Source organism: Chelonoidis abingdonii, chromosome 16 (genome assembly GCF_003597395.2).
Source record: "Chelonoidis abingdonii isolate Lonesome George chromosome 16, CheloAbing_2.0, whole genome shotgun sequence".
Lineage (NCBI taxonomy): Eukaryota > Metazoa > Chordata > Testudines > Testudinidae > Chelonoidis > Chelonoidis abingdonii.
In genome coordinates, this window is record NC_133784.1 from 6,658,167 (window position 1) to 6,681,501 (window position 23,335).

At 59.7% G+C, this 23,335-nt stretch overlaps 3 protein-coding genes across 6 annotated transcripts in view; 1 reads left to right on the forward strand and 2 right to left on the reverse strand.

Moving 5' to 3' along the window:
- The window catches only part of HOGA1 (4-hydroxy-2-oxoglutarate aldolase 1), a 20,167-nt gene extending 14,778 nt beyond the window's left edge, over positions 1–5,389 (forward strand). Inside the window, exons 4-7 of the mRNA XM_032776903.2 lie at positions 1,614–1,748; positions 2,640–2,736; positions 3,273–3,406; positions 5,203–5,389. Of these exons, the coding sequence (XP_032632794.1) occupies positions 1,614–1,748; positions 2,640–2,736; positions 3,273–3,406; positions 5,203–5,352 (516 nt within the window). The 3' untranslated portion in view covers positions 5,353–5,389. The remainder of the gene's footprint in view (positions 1–1,613; positions 1,749–2,639; positions 2,737–3,272; positions 3,407–5,202) is intronic.
- Positions 5,390–7,504: 2,115 nt separating this feature from the next.
- Positions 7,505–22,453, reverse strand: MORN4 (MORN repeat containing 4). Of its 4 annotated transcripts, none has more exons than XM_032776905.1 (6): positions 22,379–22,453; positions 20,026–20,349; positions 10,012–10,109; positions 8,618–8,732; positions 7,923–8,032; positions 7,505–7,701 (listed from the first exon to the last, which is right to left on the reverse strand). In XM_032776905.1, the coding sequence occupies exons 3-6, from the start codon at positions 10,076–10,078 to the stop codon at positions 7,553–7,555; spliced, it is 441 nt and encodes a 146-aa protein (XP_032632796.1). In that variant the 5' UTR covers positions 10,079–10,109; positions 20,026–20,349; positions 22,379–22,453; the 3' UTR covers positions 7,505–7,552. The 4 variants fall into 4 exon arrangements, with proteins under 4 accessions (XP_032632796.1, XP_032632798.1, XP_032632795.1 ...); XM_032776907.1 differs by having other exon boundaries at positions 20,026–20,113; positions 22,379–22,447; XM_032776904.1 differs by lacking the exon at positions 20,026–20,349.
- Positions 13,287–18,741, reverse strand: LOC142047846 (uncharacterized). The gene is made up of 2 exons (XM_075073002.1): positions 17,546–18,741; positions 13,287–17,486 (listed from the first exon to the last, which is right to left on the reverse strand). The coding sequence occupies exon 2, from the start codon at positions 16,910–16,912 to the stop codon at positions 14,276–14,278; it is 2,637 nt and encodes an 878-aa protein (XP_074929103.1). The 5' UTR covers positions 16,913–17,486; positions 17,546–18,741; the 3' UTR covers positions 13,287–14,275.
- Positions 22,454–23,335: the final 882 nt, after the last annotated feature.

Below are 23,335 nucleotides of genomic sequence, written 5' to 3' on the forward strand. Positions count from 1 at the left end.
CGCCCCCCGACAGCCATCCTGCCCTGGGCCAAGGGGAGCGGCACCCCAAGGAAACCCGCCACCCTCCCCACGAACCAGCTCATCCCCACTCTGGGGCTGGAGACCCGGCCGCCCCCAGAGCGACATGCCCCTCCATCCTCCCCATAACCCACCAGTCCGCCGGGCCGGGTGGACCCAGCCCCAAGGACAGGCCCCGCCCAATGTCCCCGCGCCCCCTGAACCACAGCCCGCCTGGCCGGACCGCACCCCAGAGGGAGGCCCCGCCCCATGGCGGGATAACACGAAAATTTCCCGCGAGAAGCGGCTGGCACTCCGCGCAGGGAGTCAGTCGCGGGGGCGCTTGTACCGACAGCGCCCCCCCCCACCCCCGTTAGCCATCTCCCGGCCAACACCGACCCTGGCTTCCTCTCCCCGCTGAGACGCTCCTGCCGGCACCCGCTCCATGAGGCCAGAGCTGGGCTGCCAGGGTTTCCCCAAGAACCAGTTCCGGGGGACGGTGGACAGGGGACCGCGGCACCCGGGGATTTTTTTTTTCTTTTTTTTTTTTTTTTTTTTTTTCGCAGCTCCTCGCCGCTGCGGCGTCTCTGGCCCCACGTGCCTCCCAAATCTGCAGCTCCTGAGTCACGGGAGCACGTCCTATGCCCGCACTCAAGTGCAGAGCGGCCACCCCTCCCCAACACGGGCGAGGGAAGCTGGGGCTTGGCACTGAGATTGGGCGTGCATGGGGTAGCACACCCAAAGCCCCCTTGGCAGACAGCCTAAAACTCACCGGGGTCGTGTCCCCTCCCCGACTCCCACCCCGTCGGGTCGCCACCCAGAAAAAAAAAATAAAGCACTACCTCATTTTCACAGGGCTGGCTCAGGGGGTTGGGGTGCGGGAGGGGGTAAGTGCTCCGGCTGGGGGGTGTGGGCTCTGGGCTGGGGCTGGGCATGAGGGGTTTGGGGTGCAGGAGAGGTCTCCAGGCTGGGGCTGGAGCCAAGGCGTTCAGAGTATGGGAGGGGGCTCAGGGCTGAGGAAGGTGGTTGAGGTGTGGTACGGGGTACAGGCTCTGGGCTGAGGGTGCGGGTTCCAGGGCGGAGCCAGAAATGAGGAGTTCAGGATGGGGCTCTGGCTGGGGCAGGAGGTTGGGGTGCAGGGAGTGTGAGGGCTCTGGCTGGGGATGAGAGATTTGGGGTGTAGGAGGGTGCTCCAGGCTGGGACCAAGGGGGTTGGCAAACATGAAAGGGGATCAGGGTTAGGACAGGGGATTGGGGTGCGGGCATGGGCTCAGGGGGTGCAGGCTCCAGGTGGCGCTTACCTCGAAGCAGCAGCATGTCCCTGCTCCAGCTCCTATGTGGAGATGCGGCCAGGTGGCTCTGCGTGCTGCCCCATCTGCAGGCGCTGCCCCCGCAGCTCCCATTGGCTGTGGTTCCTGGAGTCAGCGCTTGGGATGGGGGCAGCGTGCAGAGCCCCCTGGCTGCCCTTATACGTAGGAGCCAGAGAGGGGACATGCCGCTGCTTCTGGGAGCTGTGTGGAGCCAGGGCAGGCAGGGAGCCTGGCTTAGCCCCACTGGGCGCAGGCTGTATTCCCCTGTCCTATGGGCCCATGCCCAGCGCACCTTTGTGTCCGCAGGTGGCAGATGCGTCGCCAGTCCCTGTGGTGCTCTACAGTGTCCCAGCCAACACTGGCCTGGAGCTGCCCCTGGAGGCCGTGCTCACCCTGTCGCAGCACCCCAACATCGTGGGCCTCAAGGACAGCGGGGGTGATGTGAGTGGGGGAGCAGGGGGCCATGTCTGAGACTAGGAACCCCAGGGAGCCCTCACCCCGCCATGCTCCTGCTGCCTGGCTCAGCCCTGTGGGCTCCAGGCCTCCTGCCCGGGAGAGGGTGAACCCAGGGGCCCATCACTCCTGCAATGGGCCAGGGGCTTGCCTGGCCGCCCTGATTCTGGGGCTCGGGTAGGGGTGAGTCTGGGGCGGCTGTGCTGGGGCAGCTCGGAGCAGAGCAGCCTGTGGTTCTGGAGCCAGGGCAATGGTTCTGCCAGCCGGGCACCAGCACAGCCCGAGTGGCTGTTGGATGAGACCTTTGGACCCAGCTGAGGTCCCCTCAGGCTGGGGCCTCTGCCCTGGCAGGGCCCAGCCCCCATCACCCTTCCCCACCCCACTTTCCTATCCCCAACAGTGCCATCACCCCTCCCTGCAGCCAAAGTGCATTACAGACACTGACACCCCCCCCAGCAAGTATCAGGGCCAGCGCCCCCAGCAGACAGGTAGGGAAACTGGGGCACAACACAGTGTGGGGAAGGACCTCTCCTCACGGCCAAGATAAGAACCCAGGAGTCCTGCCACACGCACACGCTCCCTCCTCCCAATCCCTGTAGAATCTCCCAAGAGCCATCTGGGCCGCAGCCATAGTGCTGCTTGCGGGGTGGAGCCTGTTACTCTTGCGAGGGTGCCATGGGTGAGTTGTTTGTGTAGGGCCTACCTCATGGGTGTAGCGGAGCTAGGCTGCTTTGCCTGGTGGCCTAGCTGGTGCCCCGGCAGCCGGCTGGCCCTCTGGAGCCTGTCCAGCTCACGGTGCCCACAGCTTCACCATGGCACTTGGTGCCGCGGCACCCAGGGTGTTCCTCGCGCCCAGCAGGACACGCTGTGTCTCCCCAGATTACCCGGCTGGGGCTGATTGTCCACAAGACGCGGACAGAGGAGTTCCAGGTGCTGGTGGGATCGGCTGGATTCCTGATGGCTGGCTACGCCATAGGTAGGGGCAGCCTTTCTTCTGTGGAGCTTCACTCCCCCTCTCCCGCCGCAGGGAGATGGTATTGGGGCTTCGGGGGGTGGGGGGTGGAGTGTTGAGTGTTGGCTACAGCACGCTGTGGGGGGAAGAGGAGCCAGGGAGGTGTGTTTGAGGGGACAGGTGTTGGGGCAGGTTGGGGTGCCAGGGAAGGGGTTAGGGTCCTGGGGGGAATGATGGGGTGCAGGTAGTGGGGGCAGACAGGTGTTGGGGTGCTTGGGGTGATGGGGAGCAGGGTGCAGGATGTGGGGGTACAGAGGGGGATGGGGTGCTGGGGAGGATATGGTATGGGGTTCAGGATGTCGGGGTATGGGGAGGATGGGGTGCAGGATGTGGGAGTGCAGGGGAAAGGAGGAGGCAGGGGGCAGGATGTGGGAGTACGGGGGGTGCTGGGGGAGGATATGGTATGGGGTGCAGGATGTGGGGGTGTGGAGGGGGTGGGGTGGTGGCGGGAGGTTGGGGTGCAGGATGGTGGCCAGGGTACTCTGCTCCCTGCCCTCCAGGTGCCTGCGGGGGGGTCTGTGCTCTTGCCAACGTGCTGGGAGCCCCGCTCTGCCAGTTGGAGCGTCTGTGCCAGGAGGGACGCTGGCAGGAGGCCCAGGCCTTGCAGCTCCAGCTCATCGAGCCCAATGCCGCGGTAAGAGACGTTCCCGGGCTGGGGGATACGGGCACTTTTCGGCACAGCCCAACACAGGGCAGAGCCCCTGGGCTCCAGGGCTTCAGAGCAGAGCAGCTCCCAGGGGCATGAGAGAGCAGTTTTCCTTGGCCTGTTGTGTAGGCAGCAGGTCGAGACGAAGGGGCACCAGCAGAGCTGGGAGAGCCCAGGCTGGGCTAGCAGGGGGCTGTGGGTTGGGATTGAGATGGTGGGGGTGTCATAAACTGATAGTTAAGGGTTAATGTCTCTTTTACCTGTAAAGGGTTAACAAACAGGGAACCACTAGATTACAGAGACAACTTTTACTTTTCTTTCTTTCTTTTTATTAAAAAGTAGTCACCTGAAACAGGAGCTGGCAAGACTGGATGCAGAGGTACACATCAGAGACGGCCACCAAAAGCAAAACATGAAAAAAAAAAAAAAAAAAAAAAGTTGTCTCTGTAATCTAGATGGGGGTAAATATTACAGTGTCTTTCAGCTTATAGACACCAGAGAGAAGCCTCCCCCCAGCAAAATTACAATTTAAAATAATTCCAGCAAACTACACATTTGCAAATACAGAAAACAATTAAAAGACTATAACCGCCTTCTACTTAATACTCACTATTCTGAATATATAAGAGACTGTAGCAGGGAGATTGGCAAGAAACCGGTTGCACCTCTAGTCCCTTTCAGGACCCAGAGAGAACAAAGCAAAACCCAAAAACCACAAACAAAGGCTTCCCACCACCGAGATTTGAAAGTATCTTGTTTCCTGATTGGTCCTCTGGTCAGGTGTTGCAGGTCACTGTTTGTTAACCCTTTACAGGTAAAAGAAACATTAACCCTTAACTATCTGTTTATGACAGAGGGGGATCCCAGGGCTGGGCTAGCATGGGCTGCAGGTTGGGGTGCAGGGCATGGGCAGAGCTGGGGAAGCCCAAGGCTGCGCTAGCAGGGGCTGCAGGTCGGGATTGAGATGGGGGGATCCCAGGGCTGGGCTAGCAGGGGGCTGTGGGTTGAGACTAAGATGGGAGGATCCCAGGGCTCGGTTAGCAGGGGCTGTGGGTCGGGGTGCAGGGCATGGGCAGAGCTGGGGGAGCCTAGGCTGGGCTAGCAGGGGGCTGTGGGTTGGGACTGAGATGGGGGAATCCCAGGGCTGGGCTAGCAGGAGCTGCGGGTCGGGGTGCAAGGCATGGGCATGGCTGGGGAAGCCCAGGGTTGGGCTAGAAGGGGCTGCGGTCAGGATTGAGATGGAGGGGGATCCCAGGGCTGGGTTAGCAGGGGCTGTGGGTCGGGATTGAGATGGGAGGATCCCAGAGCTGGGCTAGCAGGGGCTGCGGGTCAGGGTGCAGGGCATGGGCAGAGCTGGGGGGGATCCCAGAGCTGGGCTAGCAGGGGCTGTGGGTCGGGATTGAGATGGGGGGGATCCTAGGGCTGGGCTAGCAGGGGGTGGCGAGTCAGGGTGCAGGGCACATTCAAGAGCCCTCTGCTCTCCCCTTCCAGCAATCCCGCTGCGTGGCAGGGTCTGGACGCCCAGGAGTGTCAGGGAAGGTGGGGAGATGCCTCAGCCCCAAGGCAGAGGGCAGCCTGCCAGGCTGGGCTGGAGGCCGAGCACAGGCAGGATGCCCAATGCCTCCCCTTCCCCGGTGGGACTTGCCCGGAACAGCGTGTGCTCTGGCACCAGAGCAGCCCCCCCAGCCTCCTGAACTTCCCTTCATCCAGACAGGGCAGGGCATGGAGGGGGACAGCTGACGGGGGGGCAGGCCAGCCTCTCAGCGTGTCTCTGGCACCTGCAGGTCACCCGCAAGTTTGGGATCCCGGCGCTGAAGCAGGCCATGGAGTGGTTCGGGTACCATGGCGGGCCCTGCCGCGCCCCCCTGCGCCCGCTGAGCGAGGCCCAGCTGGAGGAGCTGCGCAGGGACTTCAGCATCAATGGTTGGCTGTGACGGGGGAGAGGAAGGGGGTCTTCCCTCCTCTGCTCACCTCCCCTGCTTCCCAGGACCCCCCAAATCCCCTAGCTGCCCAGCCTCCTCTCCAGGGCAGCACCTGCCCAGCCCCAACCTTGCTGCCTGCCCCCTAGAGCTGGCCAAGGGGGTGCAGCCCCTCCCTGCACAAGCCCCTGTGGCAAGGCAGAGCCAATCCACAGGCCTTAGCAATACGGCAGATTCCCAGGTCCCTCCAACTCCTGCGTGGGCCCAGAGCCACCCTTCCCCACCCCCCATCACTTCCCTGGAGAGGTCTGGCAGTCCTGCAGCCGGGCAGCCCCATGCAGAACGGGGAGTGGGGAGGGGCAGCGTCCCTGGTGCACCGTGAGCTGTCAATAAACCCCTGGCATCTGCACTGCGCCCGCCTCTGCCCTCCTCACTCAGGGAAGGTGGAGCTGCCCCTGCAACCTGGAGGAGGCACGCTGCTCCCTGGAGACGCCTCCTGGCCGGGGGGGCATGGGGTGACACTAGGGCATTATCCTCTCCGGGCAGACCCAGGGAGCTTGGGCAGGCACACACCAGTTCCCAGGGAGGGGCAGGGCTAGCCAGGGCAGGCACACAGAGCATAGAGCGGGGAAAGGCAATGCCAGCGTATCAGGGCCCTGCCCCGAGCACACTGCCCTTTCCCCACTGGCGCTGGGCTTTAGCACTACCCTGGGAAAGCCAAGGCCCTACCCTGCTGCCCAGTGCCCCCCCACTGGAGCACTGAGTGGCCAGCCAGCCAGCATGGGGCATCTGGAGCCCAGCGCCAGCAGGCGGAACTGGGCCAGGACACGAGAACCGAGGTCTCTGAACAGGGCTCCAGGGCACTGCTGCCTTGGCGGGACCCTGCCCCAGGCCAGACCATCACTCTGCTCCTGGGCCCCTTTGTTCCAGGGCTCTGGGTGTGTCCTGGGTCCCTCCCCCTGCTCAAACCTGGGAAGGGCTGGGCTGTATAAACCCCTGGGGGTCGCCTTCCCTGGGCTGGGAGATGACAGGAGGGAGGGGCAGGCCCGGCCCCAGCTCACCTCACAGAACCACACACAGCAGGGTAGGTTTGGCAATGCAGTTTATTCGCCGAGGGCCCGCCCGGGGGCAGGACACAACAAGGCATGAGGGCAGCAGCATCAGGAGTGAGGGCTACTGCTCCCAGCAGAGAACTGACACTGACACCACATGTGCAGCTCTGCTGGTGCCCCCCATCCTGCCCCATGAGCCCTGGCTCCCCCCACCTCAGCCCCTGCTCTCCCTAGCACTCCAGGCCTACAGCCCCCCAGACACTGGCACTGCCAGGCTGCACCACTCCTCACCGCAGGCCCCCGGTGCTCACCAGGGCTGAATGGAGACCAGGCGGTGCAGACCCACAGCGCCCCCTGGAGCCCTTCAGCGCTCACAGCCCTGGCCCGACCCTGTGCCAAGGCACTAGTGACCAGACAGCCCCCAGGACGCAGGGAGGCCAAGTCTCGCTGCCCAGGGCATGGCTGGGAGGAGCCCTGGGCCTGCTCAGGCCAGATGCCCTTGGGAGAGCTGAGGGGGAGGCAGGGGCCATGGGGCCAGGATACCCAGAGCAAGGGGGGGGGGCCCTGCCGAGCCCCCAGCATCAGAACAAGAAGGGGCAGGGAGATACCAGCTCCCTGCCATGGCCACATCCCACTAGCGAAGTCAGGCCTGGGTCAGCACCCTGCTGGGGACGGGCACTATTCCCGCTGAGCTTTGGGGGCACCGCCTGGGCATGCCTGGCTTCGGGGACGCAGGTGCAGCAGCTCCCAGCTGCATCCCCTGCTAACCACAGGCACCAAGGCCCTGGCAGATTGCCCCCTCCACTGCCTCACAAAGCCCAGCAACAGGGCTAGCCTTGGGGGCTGTGCCAGGGGTCTGTATGGAGGGCCCCAAGGCAGTGAGCAGAGCCTTAGGGAAGGAGGTCTCCTGTCTCCCCCCAGTGGGCGGCAGCACTCAGACCCCCAGGATCCAGGACGTGGGCACTCAGAGGAAGTTCTCTAGCCAGCAGGAGGGAGGCAGCCAGTCATGCTGGGGCCCATGACGACCAGGCACACTGGCTCTGCCAACACCCCTCCCCGGCCTGCCTGGGCACTGCAGCTCCTGCCCCGCAGGCCCTTGGAGGCCAGGCCAGCCAGCGGCAGGAGGGGCTGTGGGTGGGCAGCAGAGTCCCATGGCAGCACGGTCACACCGGGAGGTCGTGTGCGGACTTGGAGGCACTTTGAGCTCTCTGGATCACGGCTGGGCACTTCTCCCGCCGCAGTAGCTTGTTGTTCTCAAAGAAGCCTTCACTGCGGGGCACCCCGTGGGAACCGTCGGGGAAGGTCAGGAGCCCTGGGGAAGGGAAGAGCAGGGAGTCACGGGGAAGGGAGCTGCACACACGAGGGAGGGGCAGGGCGGTGGGAGAGCAGGGTCTAGGAGCGGGGCAGCAGGGGCCAAGAGGAGAATGGGGGTCGTGCTGGAAAGCAGGGGTGCCTGCCTCTGCCCAGGCTGTTCGTCCCGCTGCTCTTGCTGGGAGGGGCTGTGGCTGCTAGCTGGGGCTGCCTGGGACTCACCGAAGCCGTCCACACGCCCGCTCTTGAACTCGCCCTCGAAGGTCATCGAGTCGTAGCGCGTGAAAACTCCGACGCCATTGAACTTTCCCTGCACGAACTCTCCCTCGTACCTGCGCAGACAGAGCCCCGCAGCGTCAGGCTCCCCCGCCCACCCCTCGCAGTGTCAGGTTCCCCACCTGCGCCTTCCCATGCTCCGCAGGCCCCCCACCACTTGAGGGTCCCCACTTGCACCCTCCCCTGCCCGCAGGCTCCCCAAAGGCACCCCCCCAAGTGAGGCTCCCCGCTCGCACTGCATCAGGCTCCTCGCCAGCGCCAGCCCCCGCCCCACAGAGTCAGGCGCCCTGCCCAGGCCCCCCAGCACACCTGCCCTGGCCTCGCGACTGCTCACACATGGGACACTGGGGCACTCTTACTCCCTGGACCCGCAGGGGCTGGCAGTGCCAGTCTGCAGCAGCCCTGCGGGCAGGTTGTGTGGCTGCGCCCCACACAGGCTGATGGAGGAGCAGCACCCACAGGTTCCAGAGCTGCAAGGGGAGGGCGTGGGGTAAGCAGGAGCAGAGAGGAGAGGGTCTCCCTAGGGCAGGAGGGCAGAGACACACGACTCAGCACCAGCACCCCTCAGCCATCCCCAGTCCCCGTGGACAAGACCGGCCAGTTGCCCCAAGCTCCCCAGGCTGCTCAGGTGCCATACCTACCTGGAGCCATCGGAGAAGGTGAGCACCCCGCAGCCATGGAAGAGCCCATTCTCAAAGTGACCCAGGTAGGTACCGCCATCTGCAAACATTAGCTGGCCAACGCCGTGCCTGCGGCCTAGGCAACAAGAGCAGGCAGCGTCACCAGTGCCCGCAGCCAGCGAAGGGGCCCCAGCGCCCATCCCCCAAAGGGAATCAGAGGGACTTGGGCAGGGCTCTGCTGGGGGTCGCAGGAGCCTCACTTGGGCTCCACGGGCCCATACGGGAAAACCCAGGACTAAGCTGGCTCTCAGCGCTGGCCCAGCTAGGGAGGCTCAGGTTGCTCCCAGGCAGGATGCTGCACAGCTGGGGCCCAGTGGGTCCATCTGTGCGCAGTATCTGTCCCCACACAGCGCCAGGAACCCCAGCACTCACAGCTGCTCTGCTGGCCTGCTGGTGCCCAGGGGCAGGCAGGAGGGAGCCCGAGAGATTCAGGGGATGGCAGCTTGTCTTCATGGCTGGGCTCTGCGCAGTCAGCTCCCCAGGCCAGTGGGGCAAGAGGGTTTGGACTTTGTAATGGCAGCCTCTCTCGCCCCCCACTGCCCGCAGCCAATCCACATGTGGGGAAGGCATCTGCCATCCACCCAGACACAGGAGGGTCAAGGGAGCACAGGGGAGTCCTGACAGGGCACATTCACGATCCACACTGACAGGAAGCTGCCAAGTGCTGGGGCAGACATCCCCAAACGCAGGCTGCTCTAGGGCTGCTGCCAGCTTTCCCTGTGCCATGGCAGGGCTGCCTGGGCTGGCACACGCAGCTCAGGAATCCCCAGGCCCGAGGTCACTTGGCCTGCTCTCTTCCCTTAGAGCAATGGCAATTGCCAGTGGGGCTGGGACCCTGGGAGCAGTGTCTGGCAGTGCTGCCCAGCAGCTGGGGTGAGACCCAGCTCTCCCCACAGCACACCCAGCTCCTCAGAGAGGGCAGCCCCAACACCGACAGGGACAGGGCTCCCTGGCAGCCAGTGGTCCTCTTCCCCAGTGTAATGGGCTGAGGCCACGGGGGAAGACGAGAGATCAGGCTGCCCTGTCCCAGGAGTTGAGGAGCAGACAGAGGCCCGGGAAGGGCAGGGGCAGATCCTGTCTGGGGAGAACCTGGGTTCCTGATTCTTTAAGGGCCTGGCACTGGGAACCTTGTCACGTAGTGAGGGGCAGGCTCCCCTCTCCTAGCCAGCCGGGCCCAGCCCTGGGAAGAGGGCACCATACAACCTGTGGGACGGACTGGCGCAGGTGCCGCTCCCAGCCCTGCCCGCAGAGGAGGCTAGCAGGCTGTAGCCAGCACATATGCCAAGGGTTGTTTGCAGCCCGTTTGGGTGGAGCCAAGGGATGGTAATGGAATGGGCCAGCTGTGCCCTGCTCACCTTCCTTCCACTCCCCGCAGTACTCCTCCCCACTGGAATAGGTGAAGGAGCCCTTGGTCAAGGTCATGGTGCCAGCTCTTGGGCGGGCGAGACGACACCTGCAAGGAAGGGGCAGGTGAGAACACCCAGCAGGCACTGGGGGTAACACACACAGGACTGGGAGCCAGCTGGATGTGCAGGGCCCAGGCCATGATGTTTGCCATTGTGCCCAGTGTCCTGCTCCAGGCCAGGCAGCATGCTGCGGGAAGCTCTCCCTCTGCCGAAAGCACGTCCTTTCCCCCCAGCTCCACGCCCAGGGCAAGCTCCAGGGCCTCTCCCTCAAGGCTCTGCCTCTGCCTAGCAACAGCCAGCACTTCTCCATTCCCTTTGGATCTCTTCCCAACCCCAGGGCCTCTTTCAGGCCCGTCACTGGGCCTGACCTGCCAGGAGATGCCATCTATGCTAGTCAGGAGATGGCTGGGAGCTGAGCCCTCTTGGGCCAGCAGCCTCACCTTGGCAGCAGCCCCTGACATTGCCTCTTCCAGCACCGTGCTTCAGCATCACAGATGGGCTGGCAGCTGCCTAGACGGGGGGAGGACCAAGCTGTGTGACCGTACAGACCTCTACCCCTGCCCAGGCAAGAAGGCTAAGGCACTCCCTGCAAAGAAAGATGGCACTCCGGCTTGGGAGCTGAGGAGGACAGAACTTCCTGCTCCGAGTTAGAGACTAACCTTCCGCTGGATTCCCAGCTGAGCTGCTGAGTACCAGGGGCTGGGGGAAGGCGTATGCCATGTCGCTCTCTGCATGGCTGAGTGAGAGTGGGAGCTGGGTTTGCCCAGCATTTCAGGGTCAGCTCTCTGCTAGAATGACTCAGGAGTTGACTGTCATAGGCCAGCTGAGATAGGCCGATCGCCTGATCCATGACTCCAGAGCCTCAAAATACCTGGGGACCTGCTGACTGCCTGGACAGACTCTTGGATTTGGGGCCTGCAATGTCTGCAGTCAGTGGGCCTCATTTGGATAAGGGAGACCTAATCAAGCCCTTTTGGTGATCCTGTGATCTTGGGTGAGGAGGGTCCTGTTCAGATTTACTGAGGGGCTTCCAAAGGGGAGAAGGCAGCCAGGCCACCTTTTGCTTGCCTGTCCTGGCTGCTCCTGTCCAGCAGTCTCTGGCCACCTGATGCCATCGTGCCTGGAGAGGCTTGTGCTTCCCCCACCCTCCCAGCTGGCCAGGGAAGGGCAGGAGTCTACCCATAGACAGCCGCTAAGCTTTGACCCCTGCCAGCATGTAACCTCTAGGAGCCAGCAAGAACTTCCGAGTCAGTGATAAAAGCACTGGGTATTACCCCAGCCCAATTTCCTGTGGCTGAACCGACCGAGAGTCACGACAACCATCCTGCGCAAGTATCAACCTTCAGGGTTTGCCTTCTCTTCCAATGTACAGCAGAGGGTTCCCGCTACCCCCACCTTTGTGCACATAGGGTTTAAGCTCCAGCACCTGGCTGGCAGCGAGTACACAGGTGTGCAGTAGAGCTGGGCCCCAGAGAAGTTAGGTGAGAGTGGCACCTGTACAGCAGCTCTCAAACTCCTGACTGCCCTAAGGGAAACAACCTCCTTGCCTAGGAGATCATACGCACATCTCCTGGGGTAGGAGCTGTATGTTTAATCCTGAGAAATCCTGCAGGTTTCACCAACATTTGTCATTTGAATTGTAAATTAAACATCCCAACAGAACGCCAGCCAATATGGAACCGGGTGTAGATTTGGCTGGGGGGTGATTTTGGCCCTCCCTGAATCACTGTTCAACAGGAATAAAGCTATCAACTGGCGCTTAGATTCATAATGCTGCTCCTGTGGGGCTGACGGCTATGGAGGACAGCTGCCTTCCCGCAGTATCACACAGAGCTTAGAGGGAGCTGTTGGGTTAAATAACTCGGATTGTTACATGAATTTGCTTGTGTCACGGAGAGTGGGGGAGTCCGGTCCTGCACCCCTCTTCCTGGGACCCACAGTGACTCTCAGCCAGCCAGTAAAACAGAAAGTTTATTGGACAACAACAATGCAGGTTACAGCAGAGCTTGTAGGCACAACCAGGACCCCTCAATCAAGTCCTGCTGGGGGTTCAGGGTGTTTGGATCTCAGCATAGGATTCCCTGAATTCCAACCACCCAGCCCCAAACTGAAACTAAAACTAACTCCCCTCCAGCCGGCCCCTTCCTTTGTCTCGCTTCCTGGGCAAAGGTGCTGACTCCCTCCCCACTTACAGGCTTAAATCCTGTCCCTCACCTAAAGTCCTCCCCTGCTCTCCCATCCCCCACACAGACAGCCCATACTGCATCACATCTCTCCCCCCTTCGAGACTGAACTGAGCGGGGTCACTCTGCCCAGTGACCTGGGGAAGTTCAGGGCCCCCCCTCCGGGACAACGCGTCCGCTATCAGCTTGGCACTTCCCTTCACATGGACCACGTCCATGTCATAGTCCTGCAGGAGCAGGCTCCACCTCAGGAGCTTGGCGTTGGCTCCTTTCATCTGGTGCAGCCAGGTCAGGGGAGAGTGGTCGGTGTACACGGTGAAGTGTCGCCCAAAGAGATATGGCTCTAGCTTCTTAAGGGCCCACACCATGGCCAGGCATTCCTTCTCGATGGCCGCGTAGTTTTGCTCCCGGGGTAGCAGCTTCTTGCTCAGGTACACGATGGGGTGTCTCTCCCCCTTTTCATCCTCCTGCATTAACACCGCCCCCAGTCCCGTGTCTGAGGCGTCGGTGAACACCATAAAGGGTTTGTCAAAATCTGGGTTCGCCAGAACTGGGCCACTGACCAGAGCCTCCTTCAGCGCCCGGAAAGCCTCCTGGCACTGCTCGGTCCAGATTACCTTGTCTGGCTTCCCCTTTTTGCACAGTTCAGTGATGGGGCCGGCTATGGTGCTAAAGTGGGGCACGAACCTTCGATAGTACCCCGCCATCCCAATAAAGGCCTGGACCTGCTTCTTGGTTTGGGGAGCAGGCCAGTCTCTGATCACCTCCACCTTGGCGGGTTCTGGCTTCAGGCAGCCGCTCCCCACCCGATGGCCCAGGTAAGATACTTCCGCCATCCCCACCTTGCACTTCTCAGCCTTTACGGTTAACCCAGCCTCCCGAATTCGGTTCAGGACTTGGGTAACCTGGGACACATGGTCCTCCCAGGTCTGGCTGAAGACGCAGATGTCGTCAATATAGGCCACGGCAAAACTCTCCATCCCCCTCAGTAGCTGATCCACCAGGCGCTGGAAGGTGACCGGCGCTCCCTTGAGGCCAAAGGGCAGGGTCAGAAACTCGTAGAGCCCCAGAGGGGTGATAAAGGCCGATTTCAGCCTGGCATCTGCGTCCAGCGGCACTTGCCAGTAGCCCTTGGTAAGATCCATGGTGGTGAGGTACCGAGCACCTCCCAGCTTGTCTAGGAGCTCGTCAGGCCTGGGCATGGGGTAGGCATCAGATACGGTGATGGCATTGAGCTTTCGATAGTCCACACAGAACCGAATTGACCCATCCTTCTTGGGGACCAGCACCACTGGCGAGGCCCAAGGGCTGGAAGACTGCTGGATCACCCCCAAAGCCAGCATGTCCCTGACCTCTCTTTCCAGATCCTGGGCAGTTTTACCAGTGACCCGAAAAGGGGAGCATCTTATAGGGGGATGTGACCCAGTCTCCACCCTGTGGACAGTCAAATTAGTGCGTCCAGGCTGGTTGGAAAACAGCTGTCGGTACAGATGCAGCACCCCTCTGATCTCAGCGTGCTGGGCCCTGGTCAGCTGATCAGAGAGGGGAATCGCCTACAGGGGGGAACCAGCTTTTGTCCCAGGGAATAGATCCACCAAAGGGTCATCTCCCTGCCCCTCCCAGTGTCCACACACGGCCAACACCACATTCCCCCTGTCATAGTATGGTTTCATCATGTTCACATGGTACACCCGCCGGTGATGTGCCCGGTTTGACAGCTCCACCACATAGTTTACCTCATTCAGTTGCTTGATAACCTTGAAGGGCCCTTCCCAGGCGGCCTGGAGTTTGTTTTTCCTCACAGGGATGAGAACCATCACCTGATCCCCGGTGGCAAAGGCTCGGGCCCGGGCCGTGCGGTCATACCAGACCTTCTGCTTCCTCTGGGCTCGGGCCAGATTCTCCCTGGCCAGGCCCATGAGCTCGGCCAGTCTTTCCCGGAAGGTCAGGACATACTCCACCACTGACTCTCCCTCGGGAGTGGCCTTCCCCTCCCATTCATCTCTCATCAGGTCCAGGGGCCCCCTTACTCACCTTCCATACAACAGTTCGAAAGGCGAAAACCCGGTAGACTCCTGGGGTACCTCCCTGTACGTGAACAGCAGGTGAGGTAAGTATTTGTCCCAATCCTGCGGGTGCTGGTTCATAAATGTTTTTAGCATCATCTTCAGCGTCCCGTTGAACCTTTCCACCAGCCCGTTGGACTGGGGGTGATACGCTGAGGCCCAGTTGTGCTGCACCCCACATTTCTGCCATAAGGACCGGAGCAGGGTCGACATGAAGTTGGACCCCTGATCCGTTAAGACCTCCTTGGGGAACCCCACCCGGCTGAAAATTGTCATCAGCGCATCTGCCACTGTGTCTGCTTCAATAGAGGACAAGGCCACCGCCTCGGGGTAGCGAGTGGCAAAATCCACCACCACCAGGATGTATTTTTTCCCTGACCGGGTCATCTTGCTGAGAGGTCCCACTATGTCCATGGCCACCTTCTGGAAAGGTTCTTCTATGATGGGTAAAGGCCTCAAGGCTGCTTTCCCCTTGTCCTGGGCCTTCCCCACCCTCTGGCAGGGGTCACAGGATTGGCAGTACTGTCGGACCTGGGTAAAGACCCCAGGCCAGTAAAAGTTCTGTAGCAGCCTCTGCCTGGTGCGCCGGATTCCCTGGTGTCCTGCGAGAGGGATGTCATGGGCCAGGTACAGTAGCTTGTGGCGAAACTTCTGGGGAACCACCAGCTGCCTCCTGATCCCCCATGACTCTACCTCCCCTGGGGGAGCCCATTCTCGGTACAGGAACCCCTTCTCCCACAGGAACCTCTCCTTGCAACCTCTCCTCAGGGTCTGTTCCGCACTAAGGTCAGCCTGGTCCCTGGGCTTCCGCAAGGAGGGATCTTTCTGCAACTCCGCCTGGAACTCAGCAGCTGGGACAGGGATGGGGACCAGCTCTCTCTTGCTGGCTGGGCCTGAGGTCGCAGCCTCTCTGAGCCCTGCCCCTGGACGCTCCCCGCCCCCCAGGTTAGGGTCCTGCACCTCAGGCCGAGTACCTTCCCCGTTGTCGGGGTGCAGTGCACTTTGCCGACTCTGACTACGAGTCACGACCAGGGCACTCTGAGTGCTACTAGGCCAGTCCTCAAGGTCCCCTCCCATTAACACGTCTGTGGGCAAGTATGGGTGTACCCCCACATCCTTGGGGCCCTCCTTGGCCCCCCACTTCAGATGCACTCTTGCCACGGGCACCTTGAATGGGGTCCCGCCCACGCCCATCAAGGTCAGGTAGGTGTCGGGCACCACCCGATCTGAGCCTACCACCTCGGGCCGGGCAAGCGTCACCTCTGCCCCCGTGTCCCAGTACCCAGTGACCTCCTTCCCATCTACCTCCAGGGAAACAATGCACTCTTTCCGGAGGGGCAGCCCCGCGCCCACCCGGTAAACTAAGAACCCGGAGGCTGGCGCTTCCAGCCCCCCAGAGGAGCTGACGTGGGGACCTCCCCCCTCCTTCATAGGTGGTATGTTGCCAGCCCCCCTTTCCCGGGAATGTAGCCCATCTTCCGATTGGGTTTTTACCCAGTCCACCCTCTGCGGGTTGGGTCTGCTTGGTCTGTCCCTGAGCTTGGGGCACTGGGCCCGTATGTGGCCTCGTTGGCCACATTGATAGCAGCCCATGTCTCGTGGGTCCCCTGGAATGGGTCGGAGGGACCTGACACTGGATGTTCCCCTTTTGGGGGGGTTCTCCATAGGCCCCCGCTGGGAGGTCCCATGATGACTCTCTCTCTGCGTTGAGGCAGGCCTGCTCCTTCGAGACTCCTCCCTGCCATCCCCTGCCCGACTGTCCACAAATTGGTCGGCAAGTTGGCCTGCGTGCTGCGGGTTCTCTGGCTTCTGGTCCCTCAACCACAGCCTCAGGTCGGACGGGCACTGCTCATACAGGTGCTCCAGTATGAACAGGTCCAGCAAGTCCTCTTTAGTTTGGGCCCCAGCTGTCCACTTGCGGGCATACCCCTGCGCCCGGTTGACCAGTTGTAGATATGTGATCTCACGGGTTTTACGCTGACTCCGGAACCTTTTCCGGTACATCTCAGGAGTCAGCCCAAACTCGCGGAGCAGGGCCTGTTTGAACAGTTCGTAGTCCCCCGCCTCCGCCCCTTTCAGTCGGCTGTACACCTCCACGGCTGTGGAGTCCAGTAAGGGGGTGAGAACTGCGATCCTGTCTGCAGGGCCAACCCCGTGCAGCTCGCAGGCATTCTCAAAGGCCTTCAGGAAGGTATCTATGTCCTCCCCCTCCTTACGCCGGGGCAGCAAGCGCTTATCAAAGCTCTTTGTAGGCTTGGGTCCCCCCTCACTCACCGCAGCCGGGGCCCCGCTGCTTCTCAGCCAGGCCAGTTCCAGCTTATGCTTACACTGTTTCTCCTTCTCCTCTAGCTCACGCTGGCGCTGGTTCTCCAGCTCCTTCAGTTCTTGCCTCCTTAACTCGAGCTCTTCCCGTCTCAGCTCCCTGTCATATTCCATCCGCATCCGTTCCAGGGACGGGGAGCTCCGCCGGGAGGATCCCCTGCTGGCCGCCGCGCTCAGAGTGCCCTCGGTATTCACTGGGCTTCCCCCAACCCCTCCCCTAGGTATAGGTGGGCAGGGTCTCGGGGTGTCCTTGGCAGCAGTCTGGCTCCTCCCAGCCATGTCAGGCCCTGACTCCTCCCAGCCATGTCAGGCACGCTGCGTCTGCTGGGCAGCTTCCCTCAGGGACCAAGCTCGGTTCACCCAAGCGATCCTTCTCCTCCAGCTGGGCAATTAGCTGTTCTTTGGTGGACCTCCCAATGCGCAGCCCCCTCTGCTTGCACAGCTCCAACAGGTCTTTCTTAAGGTGCTTAGCATACATCCCTCTGCTGGCCACTCAACGTCCTGTGCTCTCCGCTTCTCACCGGTTCCAGGGAGACCTCTTGTGCACCAGCCCTTTTTCCAGGTCATCACCTCTCTGCCAGGGTCGAGCTGCAGACTCCTCTGCCCTTGGGACTGCTCCTGCAATCAGAGAGTGGGGGAGTCCGGTCCTGCACCCCTCTTCCTAGAACTCACAGTGACTCTCAGCCAGCCAGTAAAACAGAAAGTTTATTGGACAACAGGAATGCAGGTTACAGCCAAGCTTGTAGGCACAACCAGGACCCCTCAATCAGGTCCTGCTGGGGGTTCAGGGTGTTTAGATCCCAGCTTAGGATTCCCTGAATTCCAACCACCCAGCCCAAAACCGAAACTAAAACTAACTCCCCTCCAGCCGGCCCCTTCCTTTGTCCAGCTTCCCGGGGAAAAGGTGCTGACTCCCTCCCCCCACCTGGCTCAGGTTACAGGCATAGGTCCTGTCCCTCACCTAAAGTCCTCCCCGGCTCTCCCATCCCCCACACAGACAGTCCCTACTCCATCACAGCTTGCTACTAACCCACTTGCTCAATGTGACTCCTTCATACTTTGTGCTGAATTTAGTAAATAAAATACATTAACTGGAGACCTGCCTGGTTTGCTTCTGTTTTCCCAGATGTCAGGTTCTGGATCTGCAAAGTCCCAAGGTAAATAAAAGGGAACTGTGCCCCACCTAGTGGTGGTCCACAGAACTGCCCCATAACCCTCCCCTCAATGGCACGTGCACAGGGACACAGTTGGGTTTTGAGGGAAAAACTGATTCTGTATGAACAGATCCTGTCAGTAGCAATGCAGAACCAACAATTGGGGCCCAGCCAGGCAAGCTACCAGCTGAGCCGTTCTAGACACCTCACGCCCCAGTGAAGAGTCACATCAAGCACTGAGGCAGGATGTTTGCACACAGCCAGGTGTGTATCAAAGCGAATGAAGAGAAGGTTGAACACAGCTCTGCCAGCTCTGAGGTCAGTGAGTCTGTAAGTCCCAGCTGCACTTTACCCTGGAGAGAGATGACTTCACTCTACTCATTTCTGTTTGGGGGGGGGGGGGAAAGAGGACAATGCCAGGTAGCCAGGAGAGGGGTCACAAATCCACATACAGCCCAAGGAGCACGCTGGCACTGTGAGAACCACTTGGCTTTAGCCTTCCCCCCGTTTCTCTGTTCCCCAGACGTTGTTCTAGTGCCCAAAGCCTAGGGAGGGAAACTGCCAGCTCTATTCAGAGGGCAGCAGCAGTGGTGAAAAATCAGAACCCGTTTCCTCTGGTCCCCCAACTTGGGCAGGCACCGCAGGCACGTTGGGATTTTAATGTCTTACCTCCACAGCCTCCACTCCATCTCATTTTCCCCTTTAGTTACTCATCAACCCATGATTCCAATCACCAGGATACAGTAAGTGCCACTAGCCTTCTAGTTAAATTTGCAAAACTAAGAGCCAACACCCAAAGAGGCTGTGAGCTTAATCAGCGTTTCCATTCAAATCGCGGCTCAGCTGCTCATTTGGAAAAAGCTGTTCCTGGGAGAACCATGCTGAGCTTGTGTGACATTATGAGTGTAATAGAATATTTCATTAAAAGGTGACAGGGCTAGAAAGAGTTAATTAACTCACCTCACCGACTGACCTCACCCATGGGTGAACCTTAAGGACTGGTTAGGAAGATCTGTAAATGAACAGAGCTTTGAAATGCACCCAGCATTGTTAGAGGTAGTAGGGGAGGTGTTTGCTCAGGGCTTGGGATGTCAGCAAACAAGTTTTGTCTATTGCTAGAGCTTTGATTCAAAGATCAAAAAAGGAATATTAACATTTAGGAAGACACTTGAGTGAAATAGGATTATTGTCTCTATGACCCTTTTGAAGGTTGTGGTAACGTGTATCTGAACTGTTTCATGGATAAATTACTCTGTGCTAATTGCCAGGATGTTTGGGAGAAGGAGAGTTAAGCTTATTGTTTTCTCAGGCCAAAAGGCTGCTGGAAATGTATAAAAACCCTGGGACACCATCCTGCTTCATCTCAGATCTGCTTTGGGTTTCAAGAGGGGGAAACCTTAAGCCATAAGGATTGAGATCCCCAGTCATTGACTGGAGTCACCCTGAATATGGACATTGGACTGTAACCTCTGGACTATTTCTAAAAGGACTTTTAGCAACTACACACTCATCTCTGCTGTGTACCTGAACCTCAAGAATTGAATTCAAGTCTGTCTGTATATTGATCTTTTAACCAACACACACTCCCTTTTCTGTTCTAATAAATTTTAGCTTAGTTAATACGAATTGGCTAATAGCGTGTATTTTGGGTAAGGTCTAAGTTATAATTGAACCTGGATGCGTGGCTGATCCTTTGGGATTGGAAGAATCTTTTCTTTCGTATGATGAGATAAGATTTTCAGGAATCATCATCATATGTTTGACAGGTGTGTCTGGATGGAGGCCTGAGGCTGGGCACTTTAAGGGAACTGCGTTGTTTGGATTCTGAGTAATGAGTGAGGTAATACAGATGCTGTTTTGTGCTGGCTTGGTAAATCTACCAGCAGTGTTTGGGGTTTGTTTGCCCCGTTTGGTTTGCAGTTCACCTTGATTGAGTGACCTCAGCTGGCTCTCACAGGCAGCACCGTCACAGCTTGTCATGGCACCAAGAGAAGCCAGAGATGCACCCACAGTGCAGCGCTACCCTGGTGTGCAGCTCCCACGAGCCATGCTTCCCCCACACACGCTGCCCCTCTTAGGGACCAGCTCGACAGTTCAAGCTGCAGCCTTACAATGCAAGCTACGAGAAAGGGCTACCTGTTTTTTTAAAAAGGGAACGTACCAGCTTCATGCTCTGGGCTGGGGATGGGCTGCTACCTCTGAGAGAGAGGATGCTTGCTCACTCGCTCGCTCACTTACCTCCATGGAAGCCGAGAGCCAGAGAGCTCCTCAGCCAGCAGGATGTATTGTTGGGAAGGACCAAAGCTAGACTGCAGAGGCTTCTTGTCTAGAAGACAGATGGCCCTTAGTCAGTGCCAAGCCGGTAATTGAACTGAGTGCTCTCTGCTGAGGTCATTAACAGCCAGCACTCAGGCTGAGGTCATTAACAGGCCCCACATCAGCCTGGAGGAGAGGCCTGGAGCGGTGCGGATGGGATACAGAGAAGCACTGGTTTGGATGGCTTCATAGGGAGATGCACAGAATCCAGGCACCAGAAATCACCCTGGAATTCATGATCCAAGGCTGGGAGAGAGGAAGTAATGGAGAAGGGAGAAATGGAGCTGCCTGGGAACCATGGATTGTCCTGCCTCCCACAGAATGGGGTGTACACCAATAGTAACCATCACAGCTTGGCGGAAGTGCAGGTCAAGAAGCCTGCCATGTGGAATGGAATCTACACCGTGCATGCATGCCAGTCATTGCCTAAAGCAATGGTTCTCAACCAGGGGTCCAGGGCCCATCGCGGGGCCGTGAGCAGGGCCAGTATTAGACTTTGTGGGACTCAGGGCAGAAAGCCGAAGCCCCACTGCCTGGGGCTGAAGCCAAAGCCTGAGCTTCACAGGTGTGGTGTGGACGGGCCATGGAATTTGTACAGCAAGTTGGGGAGGCCTCAGAAAGAAAAAGCTTGAGACCCCCTGGAAAAATGGAAGCAACAGTCCTTCCAGCAGCAATCTGCCCCCTCCCACCACTACAACAGGCCTCAGAGACACCCCATGCTGTCATATGCAGGAGGGCAAAGCACCACCAGAACTCAGCCAGCAACTCAGAGCAAGCCACCCCCCTTGAATCAGCACCCACTCCTCACCCCAGCCAAGGAGCCGAGCCAGGCAACAGTAGAGATCCCTGTGAACTGACCCAGATGTGCCCATTGCTAGGACAGCCTGGGGAGGAATGACCTCATCTGGCATCCATGGAGGCTGGATCAATGCACCCCCCATGAGCTTCTGGAAAAGTGTCACTCAGGTGACCCCACACAAATCACCCCCTGAAGCCCCCACTCCCGAACCCCACCCCTCCCCCACCTGCACCCCAACCCCACACTCCTGTATCCTACTCTCCCATCCACACCCCAACCTCACTCCTGTACCCTACTCCCCCACCCATCCCTCCCATACCTGCACCCCAACCCTACCTGACACCAACCCCCACACTGCCGCTACCCCTACTCCCGCTACACATCCGCCCACTCCGTGTACAGGCCCTTTACGGTTCCCATCCTACCACCTCACCAGCTCACTCTATTACACCCACTCCTCCGGATGTCCCGTGTAACCCTGACGTACCCCACTCCACTCCTCCCGTCACCTGGCTACCACCACGAACCCAAACACTCCTGACCCTCAGCTCCCCTCCCTACCACACTGCAACGCCACCCTCACCTCACCATGTACCCTACTTCTTCTCCACCGCCTGCCCCCACAGCAAGACCACCTCTCCCTGGACTCACCGTAAACCACATTAGCTCCCCCAGCATCCACGCACTCCTCGCTCGACAATTGCACCACCACAAACTCACAACCCACAATGCCTCGCGTGAACCCTACTGCTCCTCTTCACTACTTGTCCCTGGGCGTAGCGTGGAAATACCCCTACGTTCCCAATCCACCTCATCCCCACTACGCACCTTAACCTCCGACAAAACACACCCCACGGCCTGTACCCGCCTACCTATGTCCCCCATCACCAACCACTACCCCCACTTGCATGCGGATCCCATCGGCCCACACTCCTGCTAGTCCCCCCCGACCCATCCGGCGCACTCCCCTTCCTCCCTCAGCCGGCCTCACTGCCACCCCACAACCTCTTGCCACACTCACGCTGTACCTGCTACTCCCCACCGACAAACACCCATCCACCCCGCCCCCCAAACTCACCCCCTCCAATAAGGCCCCGTACCCTACATCCCCATCCACGCCCACTTTATCCCACCTCTACACCCCACGCCCATCTCCGTAAGATACTTTCACATAACTACAAACCCCAAATCACCTCCACATCGCAGTCACCCCAGATCCCCAACTCATTCCAGGTCACCTGCTACTTTCACCTCCACCGGGCCTCCCCCACATGCACCCCACCACGCCTGTACCCTACTGTCCCGCTCCTGCCGGTCCGCCCTACTCCTGTCCCCTACGGCTCCCAACCCTACCACCAAATCCCCACATGCACCCCACCCCACCCACCCCGGTACCCCATGCACCCCACCCCACCCCACCCCTGTACCCTCTCCCCCCGGACACCCCGGGCCGGCGACACAGGGCGGGGCCCCCACCTGGACTCCGCGTTTCACCACCGGCGCCGTTCCCCACTGGGGGTCCTGGTCCCCACCGACGGCCGCCAGCCCCGCCCCAGCAACTCGGGCAGCGACACTAGACCCCATCTCTACGTGTCATTGGCTGTTACCATCACAACCGGAAGCAACACGGCTTCCCATTGGCCAGATTCGCAGGGCCTGTCACCACTCGCCATCTTTATGAGGGGCAAAGATTCTACCCAGGAGTCGTTACTGCTGTGAGTGGCTAGAGACTTCCCCACCCTGATGGCGCCATGTTTGTGCGGGGCCCGGCGCAGCGCTCCTAGGGCGGCCATGTTTGTGCGGGGTAGGGGAATCCCTGACTTGGCCACCTGCCTCCCCCCCTTTCAATGGCCTGGGGGGGCAGTGGGTTCTGGCGGGGGGGGGCAGAGGAGGAGGGCTTTGGCGTGTCGGAGGCGCTCAGGGCTGGGGCGGAGTGGAAGGTGCAGAGTCTGGGAGGGTCTCAGGGCTGGAGCAGGAGATTGGGGTGCAGAAGGGGTTTTGGGGTGCAGGGTCCCAGTGGCGCTTACTGCTGCTCCCAGAAAGCAGCCCCCAGGTCCTTGCAGCCAGAGAGGCTCCACATGCTGCCCTGGTGTCCACAGGTGCAGACCCCGCAGCTCTCATTGGTCACAGTTCCTGGCCAATGGGAGCTGCAGAGCCAGCACTTGGGCAGGGGCAGTGAGCAGAGCGTCCCTGGCTGCCCATGCACCTAGGGCAGGGGTCGGCAAGTGCTGTGCTGAGTCTTCATTTATTCACTCTGATTTAAGGTTTTGCATGCCAGTCATACATTTTAATGTTTTTAGACTATCTTTCTATAAGTCTACATACAGCAATAGTTTAGTTATATATTATAAATAAGGTTTTAAAAATGTTTAAGAAACTTCATATAAAATTAAATTAAAATGCAGAGCCCCCCAGACCAGTGGTCAGGACCCA

Excerpts from the sequence above, each read along its gene's own strand:
- MORN4 (XM_032776904.1), bottom strand. The coding sequence starts at position 10,078 with ATGACCTTGACCAAGGGCTCCTTCACCTATTCCAGTGGGGAGGAGTAC. Across the intron at positions 8,033-8,617 it reads ACCTTCTCCGATGGCTCCAG|GTACGAGGGAGAGTTCGTGC; the intron begins GTAGGTATGGCA and ends CTGTCTGCGCAG. Across the intron at positions 7,702-7,922 it reads CGGGCGTGTGGACGGCTTCG|GGCTCCTGACCTTCCCCGAC; the intron begins GTGAGTCCCAGG and ends TCCCTTCCCCAG.
- LOC142047846 (XM_075073002.1), bottom strand. The coding sequence starts at position 16,912 with ATGGCTGGGAGGAGCCAGACTGCTGCCAAGGACACCCCGAGACCCTGC.